Source organism: Falco naumanni, chromosome 13, assembly GCF_017639655.2.
Source record: "Falco naumanni isolate bFalNau1 chromosome 13, bFalNau1.pat, whole genome shotgun sequence".
NCBI classification, from domain to species: Eukaryota; Metazoa; Chordata; class Aves; order Falconiformes; family Falconidae; genus Falco; species Falco naumanni.
The window spans coordinates 3,832,510-3,858,274 of record NC_054066.1 but is presented as its reverse complement, the minus strand read 5'-3'; the positions used below and the strand labels follow the sequence as shown (position 1 = coordinate 3,858,274).

Here is a 25,765-nt window from a genome sequence, read left to right as displayed (position 1 = left end):
AAAAAACCGAGGCTGGCAAGGAGAAGGAAAGAGCACCCTTGGCAGAAGGAGGTCGTCAGGCGAGGTGTGAGCCCTGAGGTGCTGGACAAACGTGTCTGGTTCAAGTTCTGGGTCGCAGAATGGGAATGTTATATGACTGAGCTAAAGCATTAGGTCATGCCCCCGGGAAAGCTGCACCTTCCTCGCACTCGGAGGCCGGACTGTGCTGCACAATATTGGCAGATACAGCACATGGTTATAAAACCTGTCTATGGCACTGAGCTACCAAAAGCCTGCTCTGCAGGTGCTTGTTTCTTAAGGAGACTCCACCTTCAGCAATAAGCTAAAGCTACCCCTGTAACTACTAGGTTGACTCTCTCAGTGGCTTTTACCAAGGGCATCTTTAGTGACAGCCCCATTTGTGCAATGTTGGCATCGGTCCATCAGGGTATCTCCTTCTCAGCCTTTGCACAGAGTGGCATGAGGTAAGTGCTCGATCCTGCAAATGGCCTACAAAATATTATCTGACAGAATACGTGCATAAACTAAGACAAAATCTAGGTGCCACTGAGAACAAACTGATGGCTCTGCTGACAGCCATCAGATAACACAAGCTGTGAACTCCTAACCAGAAATCTAGAGATCAAACTCCATAGGGTTTTAGCGATGGTACCACACTACCCTGTGCTCACGCATATTCACTGACCAGCCAACATCAGTGTCTTCTTCGTTCTCAACACCCCCTGCAGAGCATCTTCACTCATGAGGCAGGTTATAGTCTTGACAGTGACCTTTTAAAATTGCAGTATATAAAGGCACTGCAGGTTAAAGCAGTAGGCAAAGGCAGTACCACTGTTTTTCAAACAGCAGCTTTTGACCTCAGTGCCTTCTCACACTGAACAAGAGTCAGCTGTAATGGGAATCTCCTTACCTGACTGCAGCCTGACAAGTCTGGTAGTTTACGGGGGTTCTCTGGGCTCTTTAGGCAACAGAGACAGGACCTGCCAGGGACAGTTTAGCCCACCCAGATCAGAAACCTGTTCCTTCCCTGCTGACTACAGAGATACAACTGAGCTTTGACTATGTGACAGCTTTGACTGCACATCTAAAATGAGGGGGAATGAATACTGCTGTATCATACACAGCTTCTGATCCTGGTAAGGTCATCAAGGGACAGCTATTTAAAATTATTTTGGGTAACCCAATCCTCAGACTGGGACAGAGTTCCCCAAGAGCAATTCCCCTCATTGAAGAGATGCTAAGATCACAAGGAATTCAGATTGTGCAGTGATGAGGGTCATATTGACACCTCAGGTAGCTGAATAAATGAGATGCGTTAACTGACAGCATAGGAAAGCTTTATCTTCTGTGCATCTGGATGGCAAGAACCAACCATAGATGCCTGGCTTAGAAAGACAGTTTTAGTGTCTTTAGTGTGTCTCTAGTGTTTAGTTTGGTCTTGCAGTTCCCAGGCTCCTTTGCTGCTCCACCCCTCTTTGCACAAACATGATTATACTCAGCTAGTCCCCAAACTTTCAACAACTCCACATTAATTATGCCTCCCCATTTGAGCAAGGGAAAAATCATACTTGTTTTTACAGAGAAGAAAGTTAAGCACCCTAGCTGCAACTTGCCCAGCAGGCTGGCAGGAGCTAAGCTAACTCAGAAGCACTTGATTTCCAGCCTCGTGTCCCTGCTCCTGGGTCTCTGCGTAACTTTTCTGCTCTGTTCCGGCCTCAGCCTCCCAGTTCTCACTGTTTTACTACAGTGAGACTCTGCAGGCTAACAGAGGTGTCTTGATGACTAATTGTTCTCTGCCTAAGGGCAGAGATCTCTACTTGCTCTTACAGATCCTGTGTTTCAAGTGGGTTTTATTACTCCTTCCCCCCTTGCCTATAAATTTGTTTTCGTCAGCAGGATGCAAGTTTGGTTCATCCAAGCCATGGATTTCTTTGCCTACATTTCAAAGATTTAAGTAATGGAAGGAGAAAATTCAGCAGTCCCAGAGAAGGGAAAAAAAATTCTATTTGTATTTAATGAAAAAAAATCTAAAACTGTAACCATTATGGCCTGTTATGTTTTGGGGGGATACTAGTTTGATTCCAGATCTGGCAGGCAAGAGGGCTTCCTGACTATGCTAACTGCTTGTACAGCTGCTGCAGATTCAGAAACCCAATAGCAGATCACGTAGGATGCCACAAAATGCTGAAAGGACATACGCAAATATTTTTTACTTCAGACTGAATGCAAAAATATACACCTCTCATTTTGCCACCTGTACTTGAACAGTTAATTTAACCATGCAAAAAATGACACTGAGTATCATTCCACTAGTGTGGGACCAGGCTCTAATTAAAAAAAAAAAAAAAAAAAAAAAGAAAAATTAAATCTACTTTCCAAGACTCAAAAAAATGTGAAGCAACTTGCAGCTTTAAAGGTGAAAAAAATCCAGAGAATGGCAGAGGGAGAGCTGTCATGTCACAAGTGCTGTGTATATAGCTGTGATATTACACATCTTCAAACCTGCTGTCATCATGAAAAATGCCTGACAGACAACAGCCCAGATCTGGGCAGGAAGACAACTTCATTAGCTTCAGGAAGGTGCACTGTACAGGCGAAAAAGGTCACATTCCACTATCAGGGCCTGTATTTGTAACTAATGCAGGCTAATCTCAGGATTTGGCATTTAATATTTCCTTTGTCTGTCTTGTCTCTTTTTTTTTTAAACCCAGAAATGAGAAGCATTTACTGATTGCTGTATTAATTTAACACCTGTTCTAATTTCACAGGATTAGTACACTCTCTCCTTTATAATGGGATTTAAAAAAACATGAAAATTCCTTCCTATTCAACAGCTTTTACATCTTTGCACAGGAGAACTAGGCTTTTCAAAAATCTGATCTTTTAATACACATGAAGCAGGTTTTGTTTTATCCAAAAGTCAACAGACAAGCAATCAAAAAAAGCTGGCCCAGCTGGAACAACGTACAAGAGCGGGAGCCAACAACATGAGACTGATTTGCTCTGAGCCTCAATTACAACTCTCACTGCGCCTCTCCTGCCAGAAGCAGCCAGCCCCCTTCTTCTGCCTCTCCCACAGAACTAGAATAAAGCAGCACAAAACGGGAGGTGTGTTGTGTCTTCAAAACATGAGTTAACAACACACTTTATTTAGCTCACTCCTGATATTCAACCTACAGCTCCTGGCAACCCGGCGTACAAAGGTATTCCACCACAGTCCCTCTGCATCCCACCACACATAAACAAGAGAAATCCCTCCCAGTCACAACACAGAACCCAAGAGAACCTGACGAATCAGTTCAGGTGTACCTCCAAGTAGATCATATTTCCTTAATAGATCTAGCAGATTCCGAAAGTTTTCATTCGGAAAAATCCCATGGAGTCCTAATAACACTAGATCCAGCAGTGTTCTAATAATCCCTCCTCAGAGAAGATGAGGACATTTATTTGTAAATAACAACCTGCAGAATTCTCTACAGAGAACTAGAAAGTGAGGTGAAGGTGTATGTGGTGGGGAAAGCCTGAGCTGGCGGACATCAGCCAGACCTTCTGCTTGTTCATAAACCTTGACCCATCATTACAGCAAAGTAATGATTTCTTATGGCTGCGGTGCTCTGGTTTGTGGACAAATGGAATAGTTTTACACAGAAACGGGCCCTCCGTCACGGCAGAAACAATTACAGACCCAGTACAATCTCAGATTGGTAACTCGCATCTTCCTGGGCTGTAACGCACAGAACCACAGGCCAAGGCTGCGCTGTACCTTCGCGGGGGGGGGGGGGGGGGGGGGGGCTGGGGGCTGCCTGCAGCCCAGCGCTCCCGGGAGAGCCGTCTGCACGCAGGCACATGGCTCTCCACTCACATTTTGAAACCTCTTGTAACTTGGGGCTTCTGTGCCCCTCTAGCACACGCCACAGGCCAGGCTGCACGTTCAGCATCGCTCACACAACATGCCGGCAGGGCAGCTGAGCTACCAGCAGGGCCAGGGCTCACCCAGGGTGCTGAGGCCCATCCAGGGCACCTAAGGGCAAAACGTGGGGTGTGGAGCTGTGTTTGCAGGGAACATCTGGCATTCCTTTCTTCCTCTCCCTCAGGGGAAAAGCCAGCATACAATCATTTCTTTGCTCATTTTCCAAAAAGACAAGGCAGCTGCCAAACTCATACCCCAAACCTATTCAGAGTTAGGGTTCTAAAAGTTCCCTTTGTCATCACAGCACCAGTGAGAAGAGCAAGGACATCATTAGCAGCACCAGGCTCTGCCACAGAGCTGCTGGGGGACTTGGACAGTTGCACCCATGGCCTGGGCCCCGGGTCTCCCCAGCACCCCCCGCCTGGTGTGCTTCACTTGTGAGCTATCTGGCACAGCGACATCCCGATCCCTGCCGCTACTCTAGGTACTGTAAATATTGATAAACACTGCGTCACCTTCTGGACACCTATCTTATGTCACAACACATCGGCACATCATGCCAAAAGACATTATTTAGGACAATAAGGCTGGACTAAATCAGGTGATGGGGAAAATATCGAGTGTTGCTACGAACAGCCTGCAGCATGCTGTGTTGAGCCCGATCGGAATGACAGGTTATTCATTGCAGCTGAGTGCTGGTCCACTCTAGCAGCCTGCAGAGCCTGCACAGTTTCTTCTGCACGGTGTGGCTGGGTGCTCTGGGAAGATGGATTAAGTTTGGTGACATGTCATAGTAACACTTGCAGACCCAGGTCAAGCCTGGCATAGCTACCTGCTGTCAGTTCCTCCTCAGGAACAGAAGTGCCGTGGCAAGTGAGGCAGAGGTATCAATGGCTCTGGGAAACCAGCTGTAGCTGGCAAGGCCACACTGATGCTGGTGGCTGGCCCTGGGCACACAGTCCTCTGGAGCACAGCACTGAGAGCCTGGTATTGGCCTTGGTGGCAATACAGCTGTGTCTGGGCAAGGCTGCACCTGAGCAGAGCGCCCTGAACAGCCTGAGCCACCCAAAAGTGGTTCTTAAGGGAGACAGGCTGGGTGTGTGCACCCAGGACACACAATCCACAGGTCTTTATCGACAGCCCACAGATGAAAGCAAGCTGCCAGCACTCAACCGTTCTCACTAACCCGATTACTCTAGTTTCAGATATGCTGCCTTTTTGGTGCAGATTTCAAAGAAAAACTGATGCCCCTGAAGCACATCAGGAAATATATAAGTAATATGGTGCATGTGAGCCATGTAAGCTGCGCACGGAATTGGTAGAAATCTGTATTTCTAGTGCGGGAAGCTAACTGTCATCTAAAATGGGAAGCAACAAATGTAGACCCGCTCTGAACAGCAGGGCAGACTGGGGCACATGAGTAGCATGGGCATTTCCATTCCATTTTACAGGGAATGCCCGTGCAGCACTGGCTGTGCTAGGAAGATGGATAGGCTACAACCCCCTGCTGCCTCCTAGGAAACTTACACCCACATCTTGGGGCTGAAGAGACCCTGCCTCCTTCCCCACCCCAAGTTTCATGATCTAAATTCAGAAAACAAGGGCTGAGAGGTGCTACAGGAAGGGGAAGTGGCTTATTCAGGATCCGAAAGCAGAATAGGAATAAACAGAAGGTCTGAAACTCCTGCCCTCAATCTTGGTACTTTCTGGATCCTGAGACCACAACTCAATTTACATTCTCTGAGTGTAGGTAAATTGTGCTGCAATTCCGAATTGAAAAAATACAGAGTGCATTGATAAGAAACTGTCTTCAGAGGAGAAGGTATTCCATGGGCTGAAGTTCTCAGTTACATGAAACATAGCAGTGCCACTGAATTGAACACATACATTAAAGAGTGTACCGATGGCCATAGCAGTGGACCAGAGACTAAAATCTCCACAGCAGTGGACTGAAGACTAGCACTTTGCTGGCCAAGGCATTAGTTTAACTCCTTATATTCTTTTTATCTTGGCGTTAGAATTACTTTGAAAAAAAGCAGTGAGTGGTCTTAGGTGCATCTTTATGGGGCCAAATGGTACACAACATGGCTTACCTGGACAATTAGCTTATTTTCTTTATCAGGCAGAATTCGGTAGGTATAAACGCAATTCCGGAACCTGGAACAGATCAGAGGAGATATGACTAGGTCATGTCCAGAAGGGAATCACACCCATGGCACCCCTCCCCCATGAGGACACGTGGATGGCTTCATGCACAAGGGTTTTAAACATTTCTTTTTATTTCTTTCCCTGGAACCTGTGAACTAACACAAACCTGCCGTGTTCCTGGTCACTGAGACATGTCTGCAGATGTCACTGTAGAAAGTGATATCAGCATCAGCTTCAGAGTGAGTTATTCAACTCTTCTGGCCGGAAAGAAAGAAAACACCAAATGGCTCTAACTGTCGGTAGAGTGGGCGTCTCAGGAAGGAATGAAAAAGCAGAAATCCAAAAGACACAGGGCCAAAATCAGCAATGAATGGGTAAATTGAAGGGCTAATGTATGCATTGACTTGCATTGGAAAAAAAACAAATAATATATTTCAGCTAAATCACAGTCAGACAGCTGATTGGTAGGCAGTTTCACGCACAAACCCTAAAGAGCAGCTTAAATGAAAACCCATATCTCTATCCTGGTGCAGATGCACACCATAGGTGTGCATCTGCAGATCAGCCATAACGAACATTTTGTCCCAGCTAAGTTCAATTAGATTCTTATTTAAAGGGGAGGGGGAGAGGGGGGATGGAAGAGTCTTTTGCCCAGTGGAGGGCCACATTAATGCACAAGAGCCCAAGGGAAGCCTGAGCACTGCTGTAATGTGGTAAGTATGACCTTGCTCAACAGCTGCTGAGCTTTGTGGAGCTTGCCCAAGAAGTGTTGACTAAAAATAATATATATATAGGGGTTTGGTTTTTTACCTTTCTCCCGTGTGAACAACAGATTGATCAAGTCTTTTAAGTCACCTGCAAAGCACTCTGTTAAATCATACAATATGGCTTTAAGCCAGCAAACGATGCTGGTTTCAACCCCTTTCTCTCAAAGGAAAAAACAGAATCCACTCCCAGAGCTTCATTGGCTGTAACAGAAACACCACATCACCTGTGGAATTGCCATGAATGCAGGCTGTCAGCCCCCTAGCTGGGGAGATCAGGCACATCAATAAAATATTCATCTCTTACAATTAAGTTGTGAGTCTATTCATCATATACCTTTCAGAATCACTCCATGCAGGAGAGAGAGAGAGAGATCACCAGGATTAGGCAGCGTTATACAAGGAGTCACAAAGAGCAAATGGAAATGAAATCACTCAGAAATCATAGCTGATTTTTTCCAGGGTGTTTGGAGGATTTTGCCATGTATTCACATGAACCTGTATCTTTTGATGGCATTAATGCAAATGACACAGAAGCATTAGAACTGCTCCCAGGGCTCATTACCAGTTCACTAAGCAAAGTTAGACCATTTCACAGGCATCTATTCATTTGCACATCTGAGGATCTAGTACAGAGCTGGAAGTCACAGACATGATCCCCAACTGCTCTAGATTGCCTCAACACTGCTAATTTCACCAACCCCAGGACAATCAATGCCAAATGAGGATATGCCCCAAGGAAGGGTATGGGTTTTGGTTTTATCTGTCAATGCAGTTCTCTTACACCATTTCCTCCTGCTGATATGCAAACAGCGCTAAGCAGAACTGTTCATGCAGCTGATCAGAGAAAATTCGTGTGGAGATTATGAAACTGATAAACAAACCAGCTCAATGGCTCTTGTGTCACAAGAGGACCCTCCTTGTTACCTTCAGAGAAAGTGCCCCACCCACACAGGCCTTTCGAGGCTGCTGCCATAATACTTGTGAAGAGGTTTAAGCTGAGGGCAAGTAAGATCAGTGGAAGAGCAAAGAAATAAGGGTTGTTGGGTGAGACAGGAGCAGGGAGGAGCACTTCCTAGGCTCAAAAGAAGGAATTTTCTTTAGCAGCCCCCTAATTTAGTGCACGTGGATGGAGATTACTGGAACTCTTACTCCATTTCTACCCTTGGGCTTTCTTTCCTCAGCATCCTGACTATCAAGTTATGTGGTCCCAATTACTGTCACATTCCAGATCCTCCCTACAAACTGGGTTGAGTTCAGAATTGCTCAACCACTATTCAGGCTACGTGGGGGGTAAATACAGCATCAGCCTTAGCATGTCTCCAAGTACTTTGTCATCTCTCTGTCTCCTCAACCAACCAGAGGAGGAAAGGGGACAAGGCTTTCTTTTCTCTCCTGCTGGGTATGCTTTTATGCACAAGTGATGGTGTGCATATTGGGAGTGCCTGGAAATCCTGAACAGGACTGCCATGCCAGGCACGGTGCTAAATGGGGGGGTTGGAAGCAGCATCTCACCGGCAGTGTCCTCTGAGAGGGATCCCTAAAGCTGCAGCTAGCCTTTGGGGGTCATCTCTAGATGTGTTCTTAATTCTGCAGCCATTCACACACAAACCAGCAACAGATGATCCCCTGGAGGAATGATACCAGTTCTTCTTGCGCAGCATGCTGTGAATGCTAAGCAGGCTCATTTTGATTTCAGGATCCAGGCTTTCCCCTCCAGGTAAGTTAAAGAGCCCACTTCTTGTCAATAAACTGCCAGATCAAATGCTCCAGGCACAGAGAAAGGAGGAGGAAAATGGCTTTGCTTCTTGCCTTTTATGGGCCAGCGTGACCAGCGGAGCAGAGGACAGCTGTGCAGGGGAGGAGCGCTCCCTCCGCCTTTGCTGAGCTGCTCAGTTAAATGCTGCTGCTCTAAGTTTCAGAAAAGGAAGCACTCTTAAAAGGCCCTGCAAATACACCTCCCTTACTTGTCTCTATTTATACAAACCCTATTTTCCTGGAGCAGCTCTTCAAGAAAATCACTATTTCATTCTATGATATAATATCTGCTTTTGCTGGATTTTGACTCATCTGCCCAATAAATATTAGAGCTTTGCAGAACATGGCTCTTCTTTTTCAGAGCAAATTTCATGGGTTTTTGTTTTCCTTATGTATACACAGTTGACACTCTCACTTTCAGCATCATTCTCTTTTTGTTAAAACCTTTTGCAAGCTTTCAATTCCCCTGTCTCATCCTTTGTCTCCAGCCTCTCTGTTTTTCAAACAAGTAACTGAAGAGCTCAAACTTCAAAACACCTTCCAGTTAAAAACACATCTGAAAGTGATACATCTCTGAGGAAGTTTTCAGCTTCAGCAAAGCTGCCCATGTTGTCAAGATGACATGCAGAAAATTCACTGCCTTTAACCCTTTCTCTTCACAAACTAACTGCAAGCCAGCATAAACTGAAAGCTTGTTAGGTACTTTTGACAGAAGTTTGTGTGGCATTTCTCAGACTGTAAGTAATGCCAGCCCTCTGCACCACAGACCCAGCTCTCTTGGCTGACGAGGCTGGGTGCTCCCCATGTCTTTAATCAAGTCATTCGTGTTAGCCACCTCAGAATGGATTTAAGAACATAACCTTTGGCTCCCGGTTCAGAAAATCCTGGTCATTATATTGTTTCTATTTCCTGATCCCATGTCTCTCAAGTCACAAAAGGCTTTCAAAGTTGGCTGCGTAAACATTTACAATGGAAAAACTTATGCAAATGTGTGTTAGTAGACATTTTCACAGCACCTTCCCTTTCTATAATCCCCATCATCGCTCTGTAAAAATATTTTGCGTACGTACTGGTTACAAGGCAAATCAAAGGGGTCATACTAAAAACACTCAATGGAAGCAGCAGTCTATTTAGTAAAATGTTCCCTGACTTGCGACTCGGCCCCTCAGCCCACGCTACACGATTGCCCCTCCTTCCTCACGTTGTCCTGGCTATTCATTTGCAGCCAACCCTTCTTTCCCTGCTCTCTCCAGAAAAAAAACTCTGCCCCGTGTTATTACAAACAGCTGAACAGGCAGGCACAGAGGCTCTCTGTGCTTCCTGAACACCATTACCCAGCCACTGATGTCTGACGGTCCAACACCTACACTCACAGGGCAGTCACCCCGCCCCGCACTTCTCTGCAGTCGGATCCTCTGCAGCAGGCCGTGCTGTCACCAGAAGTCTGACCTCAGAGACAAGCAGTTTGACCAGAGTTATAAACAGCAGCACCACCTCTACTACCGCAAGAAATATCCTTTCAGAAAGAGGCTGCACTGAGAAACCTGCTTGTAATTTAATGTGGGGTAAGGGTGAAGGAAGCTTTATTAATCTGCTGCACAATGGCAGCAAAGAGGATCTGACAGGTAGAACAGGGTCCCACAGAGGCTCTCTTGATCTCTTCTAAGCAGAGAGCAGCTCTCTTATCTCTCTGTAACCCAAAGTCAAATACCTCAGACTTCACCTACTGACTTCAGCCTCCTCTTGCCCCTGCACTCCTGCCTCCAGGGATAACACCTGCCCCTCAGAAACCCAGGGCAGGAGGCCTTGCTCTCTGGCCCCCACCCCCAACCCAGAACGGAGCAGGGAGGGGGCAGGGGGCAAGGCTGCCAGCACTTCTCTCCTCTCCCCATTTCCCACATGAAATATTTACCCCGTGAGCCACATCAAGGATGCAAGTAGAATCACTGATGTGCCGGCTGTATTACGCACAGCTCCAAGAACTATTTCAAGCCTTTTGCTGAATGGGACATGACATCAAACAAGCAGGTGAGTCAAACACACACTGAACCAGAGCAAGAAAAGTGCCTGGGAGGGTACCGAGCTCAGTACTTGAGTTGTTAAATGTAAATACCTGACCCAAGCTGCTAACAGGCTCAAAGAGGTCAAGAGGTTATTTTTTCTCAGACCACAGCCACAATATCTTTCATTATTCTCTCCTTTTGAATCAGGGGCAAGAGTAGGGTGAGCAGTACAGCTGTAAAAGCATATGGGTTTGTTCAGCCTGGCACTGCTCCCAACCCTTCCCTACCCTGTGTCCCAGTCAGGTGAAACCAGCCATGCTCTGATGTGGGCAGGACCTTCCCGGTGGGTACAGCGGCTGTTTGCCTCTGTGCTGGAGAGGGTGCGCAGTGGGTAACTCTGCATAAGCGGGGATAAAAGTGTCCGCGTGAAACGCGAGTTCAAAAGCTGTACTTACAGCACGCAGAGTGCATATGCTGAAGCAATTGACTCACTGGCCCGCACAAGGAAGCTGCCATCCTTGCCTACTTTGGAGAGCAGGTCTTCGGCTCTGGAGCGAGTGATGTTGCCGTGGTACCAGCCCTGATCCATCGCTGGAGCTGGAGGAAACCTGAATGCCAATACAGGAGTGCCAGAGCTGCCCGTGTGTCTGTGTGTAACGATCAGGCAGCTTCAGCTCACCAGCTTCCTGTTTCAATAGTGCAGAGAGGGAAAGGAAACTCAGCCGCGGACAACTTCCTCAACTCAAACAGCTCAGAGAGTGAGCATGACATGTTCCTGCAGCCCCTGCTCTCCCTCTTCATGCTGCAGCTGAAGCAACTACCAAGCCCATGTTCCCTGCCTTTGCCTCCCTCTTCATGTCCTAATACTGTGTCAAACAGTCCCAGCTGGGCATCTTTTCTGCTCCCCCACCAACTCAGTTCCACAGGCTGTGGTGGCCTGCCGACCCATTTACAATCTCTTGCCAAACCCTTGGAGTTTCCACCTTCTCCCCGTCTGTGTGTCCTACCCATTACTGGTCTCCATGGGGAATAAATAAATCTCAGACTGATCAGAAACACACCGTGCATTAGGATACTTAGCACTGACTGCCCCATTCCTGCTTTGTCTAGTCCTCACACCTAGCTAGGAGTGAGGAAGGGACTTCCAAGAACAAAGAAATAAATTACCTCTGCACGTTTCCATGCACAGAAGCAGACTTCAAGGCTGATGTGCTCTGGGAATTTGTGACCAAAGCTCCCTGTCAGCTACTGTGAGATGGATTCAGAGAGCTTTCCTACTCTAAATCCCCAAAGGTAGGATGCAGCAGAGCCATGTCTGGCAACCTGCGTCAGAGGGGAGAACTGGAGCTTTCACTTCCCTTTTCTTTGTCTGTACATCTTGCCCCTTGTCTATGCCATGTGGCACGTTCAGTGCTGCATCTCCAAGGCAGCATGAGGGGCACATTTGCAGCAAGCATGGACATCGCTACAAGGGCGCTGCAGGCATGGTAAATTTGGTTGCCTATCCTGTACCTCTCTGTCTTTGAAGGCGGCACTTTTGCACATCCATGTTTGAGCTATACCTAAGAGCAGCAGCTGAGCTGGGACTCTGCCTGGGACTCAGAGGACAGAGAGGGGAGTTCCCAGGAAAGGCGCAGACACTCTATGCAACCCTCACCTCCCAGAGCCAGGAGAAGTGCTGGAACCATGGTACCTGGATCACATATGGAGTGCTGCCCCTGGACACAGCAAGGCAGGAGAGAGCCTGTCACTGAACTGGGAGAGATGAGAATTTGTGGACACGGAGAGCGAGGGTGAACCAGTAAAGCCCAGCATTCACCCCTGCCAGCCTTCCTGGTGCTTTCAGTTATCCAGACAACTGCTCTGCGGTGTCCAGCTTAATCTGCCATTGAGATTAAACTGTGGGCACCAGAAATTCAAAATTGTGCAGCCAGCATAGGACCCTGCTAAATGGGCAGAACGGCAATGTGCAGGGCTTCCTGTCCATGCTGAGCAAGCACTGTCTACAGACCAAAATTAGCTCAGCTGGACCTGCCCTTCAGCTTCACCCAGATCCACATAGGGCTTTAGGAGCCAAACTCCCATGGATTCAGGTGTCTAAACGGAGTCAGATGATGAATGCCATGAAGCAGCTCTGCACAGACAGTAGCTGTAAGCTCTTGAAAGCTACAAAGTGGTTACAAACCCTATTCTCCCCACTGAGAAGAGAGACTGCATATGGCAAAGCGTCTCTTCAACTCCTTTGACATTCCTGCCTGGCCATAGTGTACTGCTAGCCTCACCTGTACCAGCTCCTTGTGATTTCTGATACTTACAGAAGCTTCTCTGGAGCACAGCTGCAGCAGGAAGCAGAACAGCTCTGAATGTCAAACCATTGCCTGACCTCACAGTGCTCTCCATGCAATGGACCCATATGTGGATGCAGTGTGGACAGAGCTGCTGCACGACATGAGTTTGGCTGGAATGAGACTGTGGTTGGAGAGTTTGTTCTGACCTACTGCAAGTTAACACAACATAACAGAGAGTTGCAAGCCCTTGTTAGACATGTGAGACCGATTAGCTGTACTCTTAACTCCTATCCATCCTGCCACCAAGTTCAGTTTTTATCAAGCTACTGCTATTTCCTTCAAAGGTGTGAATCCTCTGTCCAGCCACACGTGACTTCTTGACTTGGAGACATAAACAAGGGGATGGGATCCAAAAGTATGTGATGATTGCAGCAATAAGATGTGCAGGCTGGTTTCTGTATTTCTTGGTCCTAAAAGAAAGCACAGTACAGCTCCAGCTGCTCAAAAGGTAAATCCCACCTCCCCTAACATAAACAGCTCTGTGATTCCCCATGGCTTACTCGCAACACTGCCTGAAGAGGAAATGGTGTCTGTTTTACTTCTCATGGTGCAGGCATGTGAATTCTGCAGCGCTAGAGAAAGACTGATCCCTGAGTGGTCAGCACATAAGTGTGTGCATATCCTGAACTACCTGATTCCCAAAGGACAACAATAACTCCTGTTGCACACAGAGACACAAGGCTGTTCTGCAGGAGATGCTTACACCATTCATTTTCTTTCAATTTGTGCCTGTGTCAGAGAAGGCTGGTGAGTAGACCTGAGGAAGAGATTAGAGAAGTTATCTGGAGAGGAGCTAGAGTGTTTGCCTTGGGGGGGGGGGGGGGGGGGGGGGGAGCACAGTTATCCACCCGCACCAGTTACATGACAGGTGAGTACTACAAACGTAGCCAGCACAGCCCTAAGGGTTCCACAAGGAATAGGATGTACTTCGAACAGTCTACACTGTCATCCCACAGTCAGGACAAAGCACCTCGTAAGAGCTACCCTTGTAAAACAAAAGAATAATGGGTACATCTGTCAGACATCCAACCCAGACTCAGCAGAAGCTTTTAGTTAACTGCAGCAACATTTCATTTAAATTTACTTGAGAGAACAAGGCCACAAAGAACTAGGACACATCTAGATGTTGGATAACAAAAAATTGTATCCCTGGCAGTCTATGAACAAAGCAAACATTATTTTCCCCCACATTAGGGTATTATTCCAAGCTCTCAGACATTGCAATAACCATTTTATCTATACTGGGTTTGCTACAGATGTCCAGGCAGTATTGTACCAGCTGGCTGTGAACTCACCAGACCCAGTAGATAAATACTGTTTGTAGCATCATTCAGGATGCACAGTGGTAACCCAAAATCGCCACACATACTCAGGCTGTGCACTGCATCAGTATGGGCACTGCCAGGCTTGGTCAGATGAAAAGTTCTCGAATATGCATTTTCATTTCATGAAACACAAGTACTTCATAGTATGCTTGATGAGGTAGGTTAAGTCTATAGGACAGCAGTTAGCTTTGCTGAAATCTAAATGTAACATTCCCTCATTAGGCATTAGTAACAGGCTATTGGCCACAAACATGTATTTAGACTCTGGCCTGCATCTAAATAGCACATGAGTAATACCCACAAAGTACCAGTTAGTTGAGCTACTTCATGCTACTCCAACCCGGCATGTTACTGACCTGCTGCTTGGGAAAGGCTCAGCAAATTACAGGTGTATATGTGAAGGCCATAAGATCTCTTCACTCCCCTGGTACCTGCAGCCTCCAGGTGGCTAGAAAAAAAATCACGTCCCCTTCTCCCACTACCCTCATAAGCTATCAGCAATAAAAGGCAAGGGTGGGGACACTGAGTAAGCAGAGACTCACAGACCAGAGCAGTGACAGTGCAAAGGATCCTATGGGACCTGCTAGTGCTCCCCAAAGGAGGTGCGTTCTGAGAGCACTCTGGAAAGTGGGTATTTTTCCTCACCATCAGAGCAAACAAACATATTTTCCTTGGAGCCATTCCACACGTGTGCATGCACAGAATACAGCACACAACCACAGACTGGTTTGTAAAGCAGCATTTTGTCTAGAGACATGGGTAAAACTTTCCTAGCTCCATCTGCTCTGACATGTCTCCCTTGGTACCCATTAATTTCTGATCACTCCCCATGTCTACTCGCTGCATAATGCTTCCTTTCAAATCATATCATAGCCTCAGAAGAGTGTCTCTCTCACCAAAACCGGAGCTGTTTCCTTCAGAAACCTGCTGAAAATCTGTCTACATTGGAAAGCCTTCTAGCTTGAGCACTCATGCTCCTCTGGGCTTGGTCAGGTCCCCTTCCTCTGACACCTGTGCCTTTGCAATTTGCTGGAAGTGGGGCAATGTTATTTGTTTGACACACTGCCTCATATGCCAATAATACTCTGTAATAACAACAGCCGGGCTCACAAGACATTGCGTTGTCAGTGGTAAGAGCAGTTGCTGTGTGGATTATAGCTTAGCAGTTGTGTTAGAAAGACCAGCAAGTACTTCCCCTTCCGACTACACATTGGGAGCTCCCTCTGCAGCCCTGTCCTGATCCTGCAGTTTCGGTACAGGCAAAATACCACTTCTCCCACTTGCCTTGCCCCCAAGACATGGTGGGGTCCTGGTGTCCTGCATGGGTCCTGTTGTCACTGCCAAGGGAGAGGGAACAACTGGAGCACATGAGGCTGCGGTTTTCTTACACATGAGAAACTGCAGCTTCTCAATGCAGCGTAAGCAAAAGGGCAAGTAAGCAAGAACACACAGCATGGGAAGTAAGGAGAAAGCTACGTTAGAAGACCCTGGGAACCCGGCAAAGCAACACCAAATCCACTGCAGAAGTGGGCAAGGAATATTCCAAGAGCAAGGCAACCCATGGCCTTGCTGAACAAGCTAGAGTTGCCAGCAACTCCTATGCTGACTGCAAGCAGCAGTGCACCTAGTCAGAGCCAAAGCAGTGTTCGGAGAAGGTAACTGCAGATACAGGGCAGTAAGCTCGGTGTCCTCTCTGGCGCTTTCTCCACAGCTTACTAAATACAGCTCAACATAAAATCACTGCCATCTGTTCCCATGCAGTCCCTATGCTGTCAGCACGCATGTCCCTAGTCAGGTCTCAGAGGCCCCAAGGCGAGAGGCCCTACACAAAGGTCATGCTTGTTTTGAGCTCGTGATGTTTAAGATGCCAGCCAAAGGGAAAGACAAGAAGAGAGAACGGGCAACAGAAAACAAAATCAAACACATACTCAGTTTTAGTATGTTTAATAGACTTCACAGACTACAGATGCCACAAGCCAACGTCAAACTAAGGGTACAGGAAGAGTACAAAAACCCTTTTGCTGAAAGATGAGAAGTGACAGTGAAAGGAAGTATCAGCAAAGGTGCTTTCAGAGGGATGCTGACGGAGAGGGTTGAACCTCAACACTCTGATGGAAAGGCTTGCTTCAAAGTGAACATTACAAAGATTATCTCTTCACATTGTTGGTGGGTCCCATATTCAAAGAGGCAGGAGAACAAGGGTGAGCCATCTGGCCCAACCCCCATGTACTGCAGATCTGAATAAGCACACAGGCCTTTGAAGAGGATACTTGGTTTTGTCCAGCGTGCTGGATTTAAAGGGCTTTTGTTGAGGTAAATTCCTAAATCTCTTCGACCCTTTGGGTCTGTAGGATGAGCATAGAGCAACCAACTATCTTGGCATCTGGCATCGGGGGGAGGCGGGAAGGCAGTAACACTTCCATGACACCCAGAAGGAGGTTCCACTAGCATTTCAACCCGCTGGCCTCCCTCAAAGTCCACCCCGTGGTTGTAGCTGACAGCCTGGATTCTGGCTCCCCTGCTGCTCCTTGCATTGCAGTAGAGGACCCTCCTGCCACAGGTGTGCACCTCTGCTACCTGGCACTCCACTGCACTTTCCTCCCCCACAAAGTTCCCCATCTCCCACGTGGTCCCGTGGTCAGAGCTGATGAAGCAGAAGGCATGAGGGGTGGGGTGTTGCTTAGGGTCCAAGATCCGATAGGCATAGGCAGGAATCACAAGGCTCCGGGCCTTGTTGAGCAATTGCAATCCATGACCCGGCCCCACTGCAAAAGTGGCCCAGTTCTTGTACTCGGTGCTAATGGTACTGTTGGTGACGTCCTGGGCAGTGCTCCAGGTGCGTCCTTGGTCCATGCTAGTGACGTAGCAGAGACGTACCAGGTTGATCTTTGTCCTGAGCTGATGCTGCTCAGAGATCTTTCCTGGGACAGCTATGAAAAACAGGATCAGTTTTCCTGAGATCTCATCATAAACAGGACAGGGATTCATAGATCGGTGGTCTTTCAGCTGCGCACTAACAATGGTCTCCATACTATTCCACTGCCAGGGCCCGTGTGAAGGGAGACAAGAATTAAACAGACCATTACAAATAGATCCACGTTACAGTGTGAGGATGCCTGGATAAAAGTTACAGAAGAACATGAGAAGAACAGAAGATAAGCAAGTTAGTGGATAGAGCAAGAAATGGGAAGACAATATCCTGGCATCGCCAAATGCAAGTGAAAATTGGTTTTTTGACATGATGCACATGCACTTCACCAAACAGGTGGGTTATGTCCTTTTTGATTACTACTCACGGAGGAGCTGATAGCTCTGTATCTCAATGTAGCTAGAGTCTGATAACATTGTTTAAAAATCTACAGTAGCTGAACTTCCAGAAATTCTCACAAATGTATATACACATATGACACACAGACATGCCCAGCGGTCAGACTGTGCTGGTACAGACACTACGCTGTGCCAGTGCTCCTTAGGAAGTCAGCTAGATAACCGAGCCTTTTTCAACTATCCTGGATGCTTACAAATTCCTTTCCATTCAGACTCCTATTCCTCCAGTTTGATCCGTGTGTGAATGGGTATTCCAGCCAACACCGAGGCACCTTGCTAGAGCTGATTGCATGGCTTTACACACTCTGGTGTGGAAATTTGGATCCTGAGTTGTCTGACATAGAAATTAGGTTGCAGAGCAGGTATAACTACCCTCCAAGCCTTGTCTGTCTTTAAATGAATAGCACATAACACAATCACATTTCTAAATTAACATTGCCGTTAGAAGATTATTCCTACATAGCGTTGTTGGCTTGGTAAAAGAAGCAATAGTTTCCAGTAAGATTATACTAAATTAGCTTTTCTACCTTAAAATGATTATCCTTTTTTTGGTCATGTCTTATCTTTTTTTGAATATTTAATATTTCCATTTTAAGGAACTCTAGCATGTGAACACAAATTACTAAGTTTATGACCAACAGAGCCCTACTTAACTGAATTACAGTGGGTTACACAAGATGTTACCTGAATGGTATTACACTGCAGGTGCACTGAGAGGCTGCTTCTGCTAGGCAGACTCTAGCTGTTAGGAGTCTATAATCCAAGACAACCAGTCACCAATGAAGGATTGGAATAGAAAAACATTCCTCCCTCTTCAAGATATTAATGCATTTGCAAATACAAAAAATGATTATAAATAGAGTATCAACACCTCAGTCACCCAGCAAGATAACTATTAATAATGACTAGTAGATTAGCAAGGTAGCCATTTCACTGGCACAGACAAATCAGACGACACCCTTCTACATGGGGAGACTAGCTGCTCTCAATTGTCTTTTAAACTAAAAATTAGTCCTAAGAAAATAATCACTTATTGCTAATTCACTCCTCCCCATCCCTATGGCACTCCCCATTTCTGCCTCTCATCCACATCTTTGCTGTTGCAACAGGACTTTTGTCCCATCTCTCTATCTGCCTCCCCAGATCTGCAATGATGGGTCAAAGCCATCCACAGAAAATCTGCTGCACCTGCCCCGCTTTAGTCCCTCTGACCGTTGCCCAATCATTGGGTTGAATCACAGTAGTTATAATGACACACACATTACTCATAGGCAGATTTGTCTGCTGTAAGTGGGGAGAAGGAGAAGCTGCCCTCTCCCTACAGTGAGAGAGCAAACACATGCAACTCAGCTGGGGACAGGCAAGCAGTACAGGTGGACAGTCTCCCCCATTTTCTCCCCACACTGGTACCTGAACATGGTGCGTGGTTGGGTCATACATGCCTCTGCGCATTGATAGTAGCTTGGCATGTTCATCCACCACATCCTCTCGCTCCTCAGCAAATGCCAGGATGATGCTAAAACGCGGCAGGTAGAGCAGGGCTGGAATTCGATAGCTCCAGGTACTGTTCTGGAACAATGTTTCTTGCTCCAAGACAGGAAACGAAGCCATTGTGCTAGGGGGACAAAGACAAAACACATTGTATTTTGACCCACCCTTAGCCCAGCAAAATCCCACAGAGCAGACTCCATTGCTTTTTGCCCCCCCCCCCCCCCTCGGTGAGGCCTACATTGAAACAATTCCTGCTACTTTCAGCTTTGCCTTTTTCTTGTGCTTTTCCAAAGAGAATCCACTTGTTGCATACTAGCTGGCAACACAGACCAAACTTACAGGAGCAGCCTGGTTGATCTTGCTGGAGTGATGTAAGGTAAGCACACTGAATACAATTAATGAAAAAGCTGTCTGTGGTTTGTTTTTTCTCTTTAATTAAATTCACAGGCTGGGGCTTTTGTGGGTTTGAGTTGTAATTCAGAAGACTGTTGATAATAAAACATAGTATTTTCCCTCAAACACCATCACTGTCTTTGTTGATGGTGTTTCCAAAACCCAGCACAGAACTTCTGCTTTGCCAAATATGAGCTTAAAACCTCACTTAAATGACACACTACAGCAAACCCTGACCCCAGCTGGACCCCTATATGAGGGTGAGAAAAGAAAGAGAACACCCCTTCCCTTGAAAGATTAAAAAACAGTTTGAATGGTGTTTCATTGCATTGGGTGGGATCTCTGGCCAGGCAAAACCCTTGTCATCTGTACAGTGACTTAAAAGCAGCATTAGAGAGGAAGGCAAACATGAGGGGGCATTTAGGGAAACTGCCTCTATGTAACAGCTCTGTGCTATGCTCCCCCCGCCCCTCCAGTCTCTCTTCCTCTCCTCAGACCCACTTAGCCCTCAGCCCTTTTGCACCAAGCCTCTCCTGTGAATTCATTCACCCTGGTAAAAACCCAGTGGCTTGGAGGAATTATGTCTGAGAAGAGGGGGGAAAAAAGGGAAAAAAAATCTCTGATATGGTGTACCAGAAACTGACGTTCTGAATATCCTCTGCCCAAGGGGGGGAACACAACAAAAAATATGTTAAAAATCAAGTCTTAGATCTCTGACGCATTGAGTGGGTAGGATGGCAGGGAGAAGATGACAATACACTATGAGTAAGAAATTCAAATGCCTCCTACCTCAGCTGAGGCAAGACTTACTGCACTCTTCATTAAGGATTCTCCTATTTACCTAAATCTTGGAAAGCGCTATAGTGGCTATTGGCCATGTATCAGATCCTTGGTTTTGAAGGCTGTCTTGATAACTCAGGACCAGATGGAAGCAACCTGAAGATTGCTTATGCAGCTGCAGAGTGCATGTACCTACCTGGAGAATAGTTTTTACTCTTGCATCTTGCAAAATAGAAGATTCTATTAGCCAGCCCAACTAACAGACTTGATTAGCAATATCCATCTCCTCCCCACTGCCCCTTCACCCCGTGCTGATTACCTAGTTAGGACAGCACAGATATTTTGAGTTCATCCTTCTCAAACACGATCATCACATCATGCTCTGTCCAGATCCATAGCTAGGCAGCAAGTATTCAAATATTCCTTGCTTTCACCTTCCAGATGCTAAAAATATCAGTGAGATTTTTTTAACACATGGCACTGATCAAAAGGGTCTGAACTGCACCGTTTTAGCTAAAGCCAGCTGTACAGACCCCAGCAAATCACAGCCCCATTGCCACTCAGATGCAAAGCCACTGGAGACAGATGTCTGTCTGCAAAGGTTAGCTGCTCCCTCCTCACAGTCACTGATGATACGGCAGTCTGAGAAAAGGCAGCAGCACTGCTACTATACAGAAACGTTACCAGAATTTGATCACATCCATGCAACAACATGAAGAAAATAGGAAGACCTTCCTAGAACAAATAACTGTGCTGTTCACTACTTACCAGCATGGGTCTGGCTATTTATACAGACCACAGCCGTGACTGTGTTCTCAAGGCTCCTGAAACAGAAACTCACTAGAGCGCCTTCAGACTATTTAAAGGGAGATTATTTAAGGGAGATTAGTCAGCCTGTCTAGTGCAGCACAGGTTCCCTAGCATTTCTGCTCATGATGCCATTCTGATATTGCAATCCTGCTTCAGGGCAGGGCAAGAGGGAAGGAAAAGAAAAAGAAAACAAGGTGGGTGGGGGGACATCTGGGCTGCCCCACAAAGCCCCTGATACAAAGCCAAGAGACCAGTAGCTGTGCTGCAGCCTACTGCACCTGGGTCCCTCCTGTATGAGCCTGTCATCTGAAGACATCTCTGCCCATGCTCTTATCCCCGCCATGAGATGCTCAGTGTGGGTGTCACAACACTCTTCCTCTCATTGCATTGGGGATTGAGGGAAGGTGGGATGTTAAAAGGCTGGGAATAGCTGCCATAGAAACAAGACTGAGGTTCCTGGACACAGCACCCGCAACTATAAACAAGGAAAATACTAGAACCAAGTGACTCTTCCATCTATTCAGAGACTAAACAGGGATGTGTGTGAGTGTGTGTGTACACATATACACACATTTGTATATACACTCCCTACACAGTGTGGGTATTATGTCTGTATGCATATATATACACATACACACTATGTATCCATCTGCAGAGAAACACTTCCCTCCTTTTTAAACATATTTAAAGTCAGTATTCAGCTGCTTCTACCTTCTCCCTTGTGGAGCAGAAATTGAGTCACAACAGTTTGAGTTTCACACAGAGTCAAAAATCTTTAAATAAGCTTAAAGTTCTTAATATATATATATAGAAAATAGTGCTGCTTTAGTTACTTCTCCAGCCAACTGAAAGGAATCAGTTTTTCTCTTGATCTCTACTAATTTTCAAAGGCAAAACCACTAGGTACACCCTCCTGAATAAAAGAGGAGTAAAAATAGCAGATCATTGACAGGACAGCAAATTGTCAACGGGACAGCCATATGAAGGGTGTTTAAATGCACATACTCTAGCACTGCAGGAATTCAGATCATATACACCAGTCCCTCCAAGGTTAAATTGCCAAGGGAGGGATGCATATGTCCTTGATGCCTCTTTGTTCCTAAGCCCTACTGAAATAGCAATGGCTGGCCTGCAAGGAAGAAGATGGTGGTAGTGTTGCAGCCAGCATAACCTAAGGACATTGGCAAAACAAAGTTTGTAGACCATGACAATATCTTTTGAAAGAACAAGAGCCATAACTGGAAAAAAAGCCAAACTTCTGGGAACACAAAGGTCTGAAATACAAGCAGGAGACTGGAGAGCTGTCCGAAGACAACAATTGTTCAGACCTCTATCAATTCAGTCACTTTGGAGAGAAAAGTTAGCTGTACTTTTGTGAAGTAAAGAGTGATAAAGGGCAAGTGATTTGATGTGGTAATGTTTTCCTAGGAGACAAAGAGGTAGCCAGAAACCTATTTCCAGATGACAGAGATGCTAGTGAGGTGAAGGGAAATGCATCATGTAGCCACTAAGCCGGTATTCCCTTCTGTGTGTTGGAATTTACTGGAGTTTTGAATGTTTCCCAGGCTTATCCTTACAGTGTCCTGTTCAGGGTGACTGATGTTTACCTGCAATTCCTCTTCAAGGCAGCAAGGAAGCTACTGCACTGAGATCCAGTACCTCACCTCCTAGCAGAACTGGGCAGGCAGAGAGAAAGACAGGCACAAATGGAAGCACATAAAAGGAGTGAGTGAAATTGGAGGAAACCATTACTCATAGTTTGCAAGTTATATAGCTGTAATGGTTTCCAAAGCAGACACCGTTTCCAGCACACCAGAAGAGTCAAAAGAAATAACAGTTATCAATAATTGACTAAGATGGATCTGATGTCTGGAAGGAGCCCAAACTGCAGTAAGGGATAGGTTCTGGTAGACACCAGGAGAGGGTACTTTTCCTTTCACTTCTGCCCTTCAAGGCAACTCACATGGACTTGTCTATAGAGCAGGATGAGACCTTGCATGTTTATTTGCTGTAACCATCTCCAAGAAAAGTGACTAAAAAGGATAACATTTCCACTGGCCTCAGGTTCTGTAAAAACCTGTCCTTAACATGTTCAGATCCAAGCTGAAATGACGGTATGTCTTTAAAAACAAACCAGCTGAAATGAGGTAATGTGCTGAACTTTATCCTTTAGTCCCCATCAAGACTGGTCTGTGCAGGAGGCAGCTTGTTCTTGGAATTCAGATAGATCCAAAAAAACCAAATGAACCTGTTCAGGGAGGTTTTGGGAAGGAAAAAAAAAAAAAAAAAAAAAAGAAAAAGAAAAAAAAAAAAGCCCAAAACCAAACCAACCAACCAAAAAACCAACCTTGTAAGAGTCAACTAAGCGTTACGCTGAAATACATTTGTTGTTTTGCATTTCCATTGGGATATTGCACAGAGTGAGGCCAGTAGTAGCCACATTCCAGTTGTATAGGACTATGAAACAGTAGACCCAGTTTGCTCCTAGAATACTTGCTACACAGCACATTCCTGTGTTGAAGCCTTTCCTCCTAGCTCAACAGTGCGACTGTGCCTGTTTCTGCCGAAGCCCTGCATCACAGCACTCCACCTCCTGCCTTGTTATGCCCCTAGACCAGATCCTACACCAAATCTAGGCTATGGGATTTCTTAACAAGCCGGACAGCGCACATTTATTTAGCCCAATAAATGCCCCCAATGTAAAGTCAGAAAGGAGAGTTGTGAGCCAGACTTGTCAAACAACAAACAAACATTCAAAATTCACAACTGAAAAGGCACAAAACTGAGATACTTTAATCCAGCAGCCAATTGGATTAAACTTTTTAACCACACTAGAAACAGAAAGTTTTTCTTGTGGTAAAAATGTCATACCAAATTACAAGTGGGTTTTCAGCCTCCCCAACACATGCTTTCCTAAACAATCAAGTTCTGATTTTAAAACGTTGTGGCTCAGCCTGGCAGTAGCTCCTGTGCCATAAAGTGCAGGTTCTCTTAGCACTAGAGAGGAATTACACGAAGCAGCAGCATTTTTCTTAGCATATGTTTGGTGGAAGAATACACAAACTTCACTCCTACTTGAACCTACAAAATTTTGTATTTACAGTTTTAGTTCCTAGAAGTGTCTACTGTTATGAAAAAGTTGGTTAAAAAAAAAAAAAAAGAAAAAAAAAGAAAACAAATACCTCTTTCACTCTTGTCTCCTGGAAGTCACGTCAAAGGGGAAAAAAAACAACCACCAAAACAAAACAACAAACCAAAAAGCACTTCTATTGGATTAGATAAAAGGGAGGCTCACTCTTTCCAACTAGTCTCCAACCTGCAAAATTATTTATATTGGCAGCAATGTCAGCTGTGTTGGATCCCCAAGAAAAGCTAGCAGCCAGCGTGTATGCACAAGCTTACATTTAAATAGCAAGCCTGTTTTGCATATAAGGGGAGGTTCCACATGAGCTGGACAAGCACTAAGGAAAGACTTTTAAAGTATCATAGTAATTAAACAGCGTATTTCTACCTACATGGATTGGCAACACTGTGGAACAGCTATTGTTTCTAATGGTTATACAATTCAGCGTGCTGTCTTATTTCTTGGTCCTCTTGTCCCCTTGTGCTAAGGAGAGGTAAGTTAAAGCCCCTCTGGTCCCAGCACATGGACTCCCAGTGCTTCCTCTCAGAGTGCTCCTGAGCTCTGGGAAAGTTTGCCAAAAGAACTCAGAAAATAGTTATAACCAGCAGGCAATAGTGCTGTGATAATCTGACATATTCCTCCGCTGGCTCCACGTACCTCCAATCCATCAGCACACTGTTTCTGAATGAAGAAATGGGTTAATACAAGAGTCCCCAGGCAGTGGCACAGGAATGACATGCTGGTGCACCCAGATGCAGCTCCCAGCAGCCTCTGTGGAGGTGTTCCCAGAGCCAAACTAGCCCAGCAGCTGCAGTCAATGAGCTAATGCGGAGAGTCAGGCAGAGGAACATAGGGGATAATACTCATAGGAGCCTAGGGTCACAGCTGAGGAAGAAGAGGACAGCATCCCCCCTTCTCCCAGCTGTGCCCTGGCTGGCTTAGAGGCAGCACCTGCAGCTGCTGGGGGTACCCAAGCAGATGATTTCACGACTACCTTGTGCTACTGATCTAATGTGCTGCTGCAGCAGAGATGACCTTTCCTATCCCATTCCTTGCTGTGTCTCTTGCTTTCCCCTGTTCTCTACTGTGTTTCCACTGCTGCCATTACTGCTTCTTGTCTTTGAAGTGATCTGAAAAAATGAAGACAGCAATCCTGCAAACAAATCTTGCTAGTAATGAAAAAGGAGGAAGAAAAGTCTCCTCATTTGATGGTAGTTGTGGTTGATCTATGCCAGGCAAATAGGCAGCTGGAAAGGTGTGGATTTATAACCAACCAACTGAATTAATGTAATGCTTCTGTATTACTCATCCCTCTCTCTTGAGCAACCCTGTATCCCTTCTTGTGCCAGCACTGATGCTCATCTTACTTTGGCAGGCTATCAGAGTATGTCAGTCTGACAGAAAATTAATCTGGGGGGGAGGGGGGTGGGGTGGTGGAAAAGTGAACAATTTTCTGCTAGGTCATTGTCCTAGACTGCATCAGCAAGAGTCAAACAAGGAGCAGGATCTGCAATAGGAGAGGGAGTAGGAGCATGAAGCTGTTGACAGGTAGAGCAGACTCACTTTACAAACCACACCCCATGT

General features: G+C 46.0%; 2 protein-coding genes across 8 annotated transcripts in view; both read right to left on the bottom strand.

Annotated features, from left to right (window-relative positions):
* INPP5D (inositol polyphosphate-5-phosphatase D) overlaps positions 1–11,318 on the bottom strand; it is a 56,776-nt gene extending 45,458 nt beyond the window's left edge. The window contains exons 1-2 of one of the 2 annotated variants that reach the window (XM_040612751.1): positions 11,039–11,318; positions 6,004–6,067 (exon numbers count right to left, since the gene is read on the bottom strand). In XM_040612751.1, the coding sequence (XP_040468685.1) occupies positions 6,004–6,067; positions 11,039–11,172 (198 nt within the window). In that variant the 5' untranslated portion in view covers positions 11,173–11,318. The remainder of the gene's footprint in view (positions 1–6,003; positions 6,068–11,038) is intronic. The other variant, XM_040612752.1, reaches the window with a different exon arrangement.
* Positions 11,319–16,184: 4,866 nt separating this feature from the next.
* Positions 16,185–25,765, bottom strand: part of NEU2 (neuraminidase 2) — a 32,370-nt gene continuing 22,789 nt past the window's right edge. For 4 of the 6 annotated variants that reach the window (XM_040612759.1, XM_040612756.1, XM_040612755.1 and 1 more), the window contains 2 exons: positions 18,994–19,198; positions 16,185–17,295 (listed from right to left, as the gene is read on the bottom strand). In XM_040612759.1, coding sequence (XP_040468693.1) covers positions 16,357–17,295; positions 18,994–19,194 — 1,140 coding nt within the window. In that variant the 5' untranslated portion in view covers positions 19,195–19,198 and the 3' untranslated portion in view covers positions 16,185–16,356. Of the gene's footprint in view, positions 17,373–18,993; positions 19,199–24,239; positions 25,759–25,765 lie in introns of those variants that run through there. The other 2 variants (XM_040612757.1, XM_040612760.1) reach the window with 2 other exon arrangements.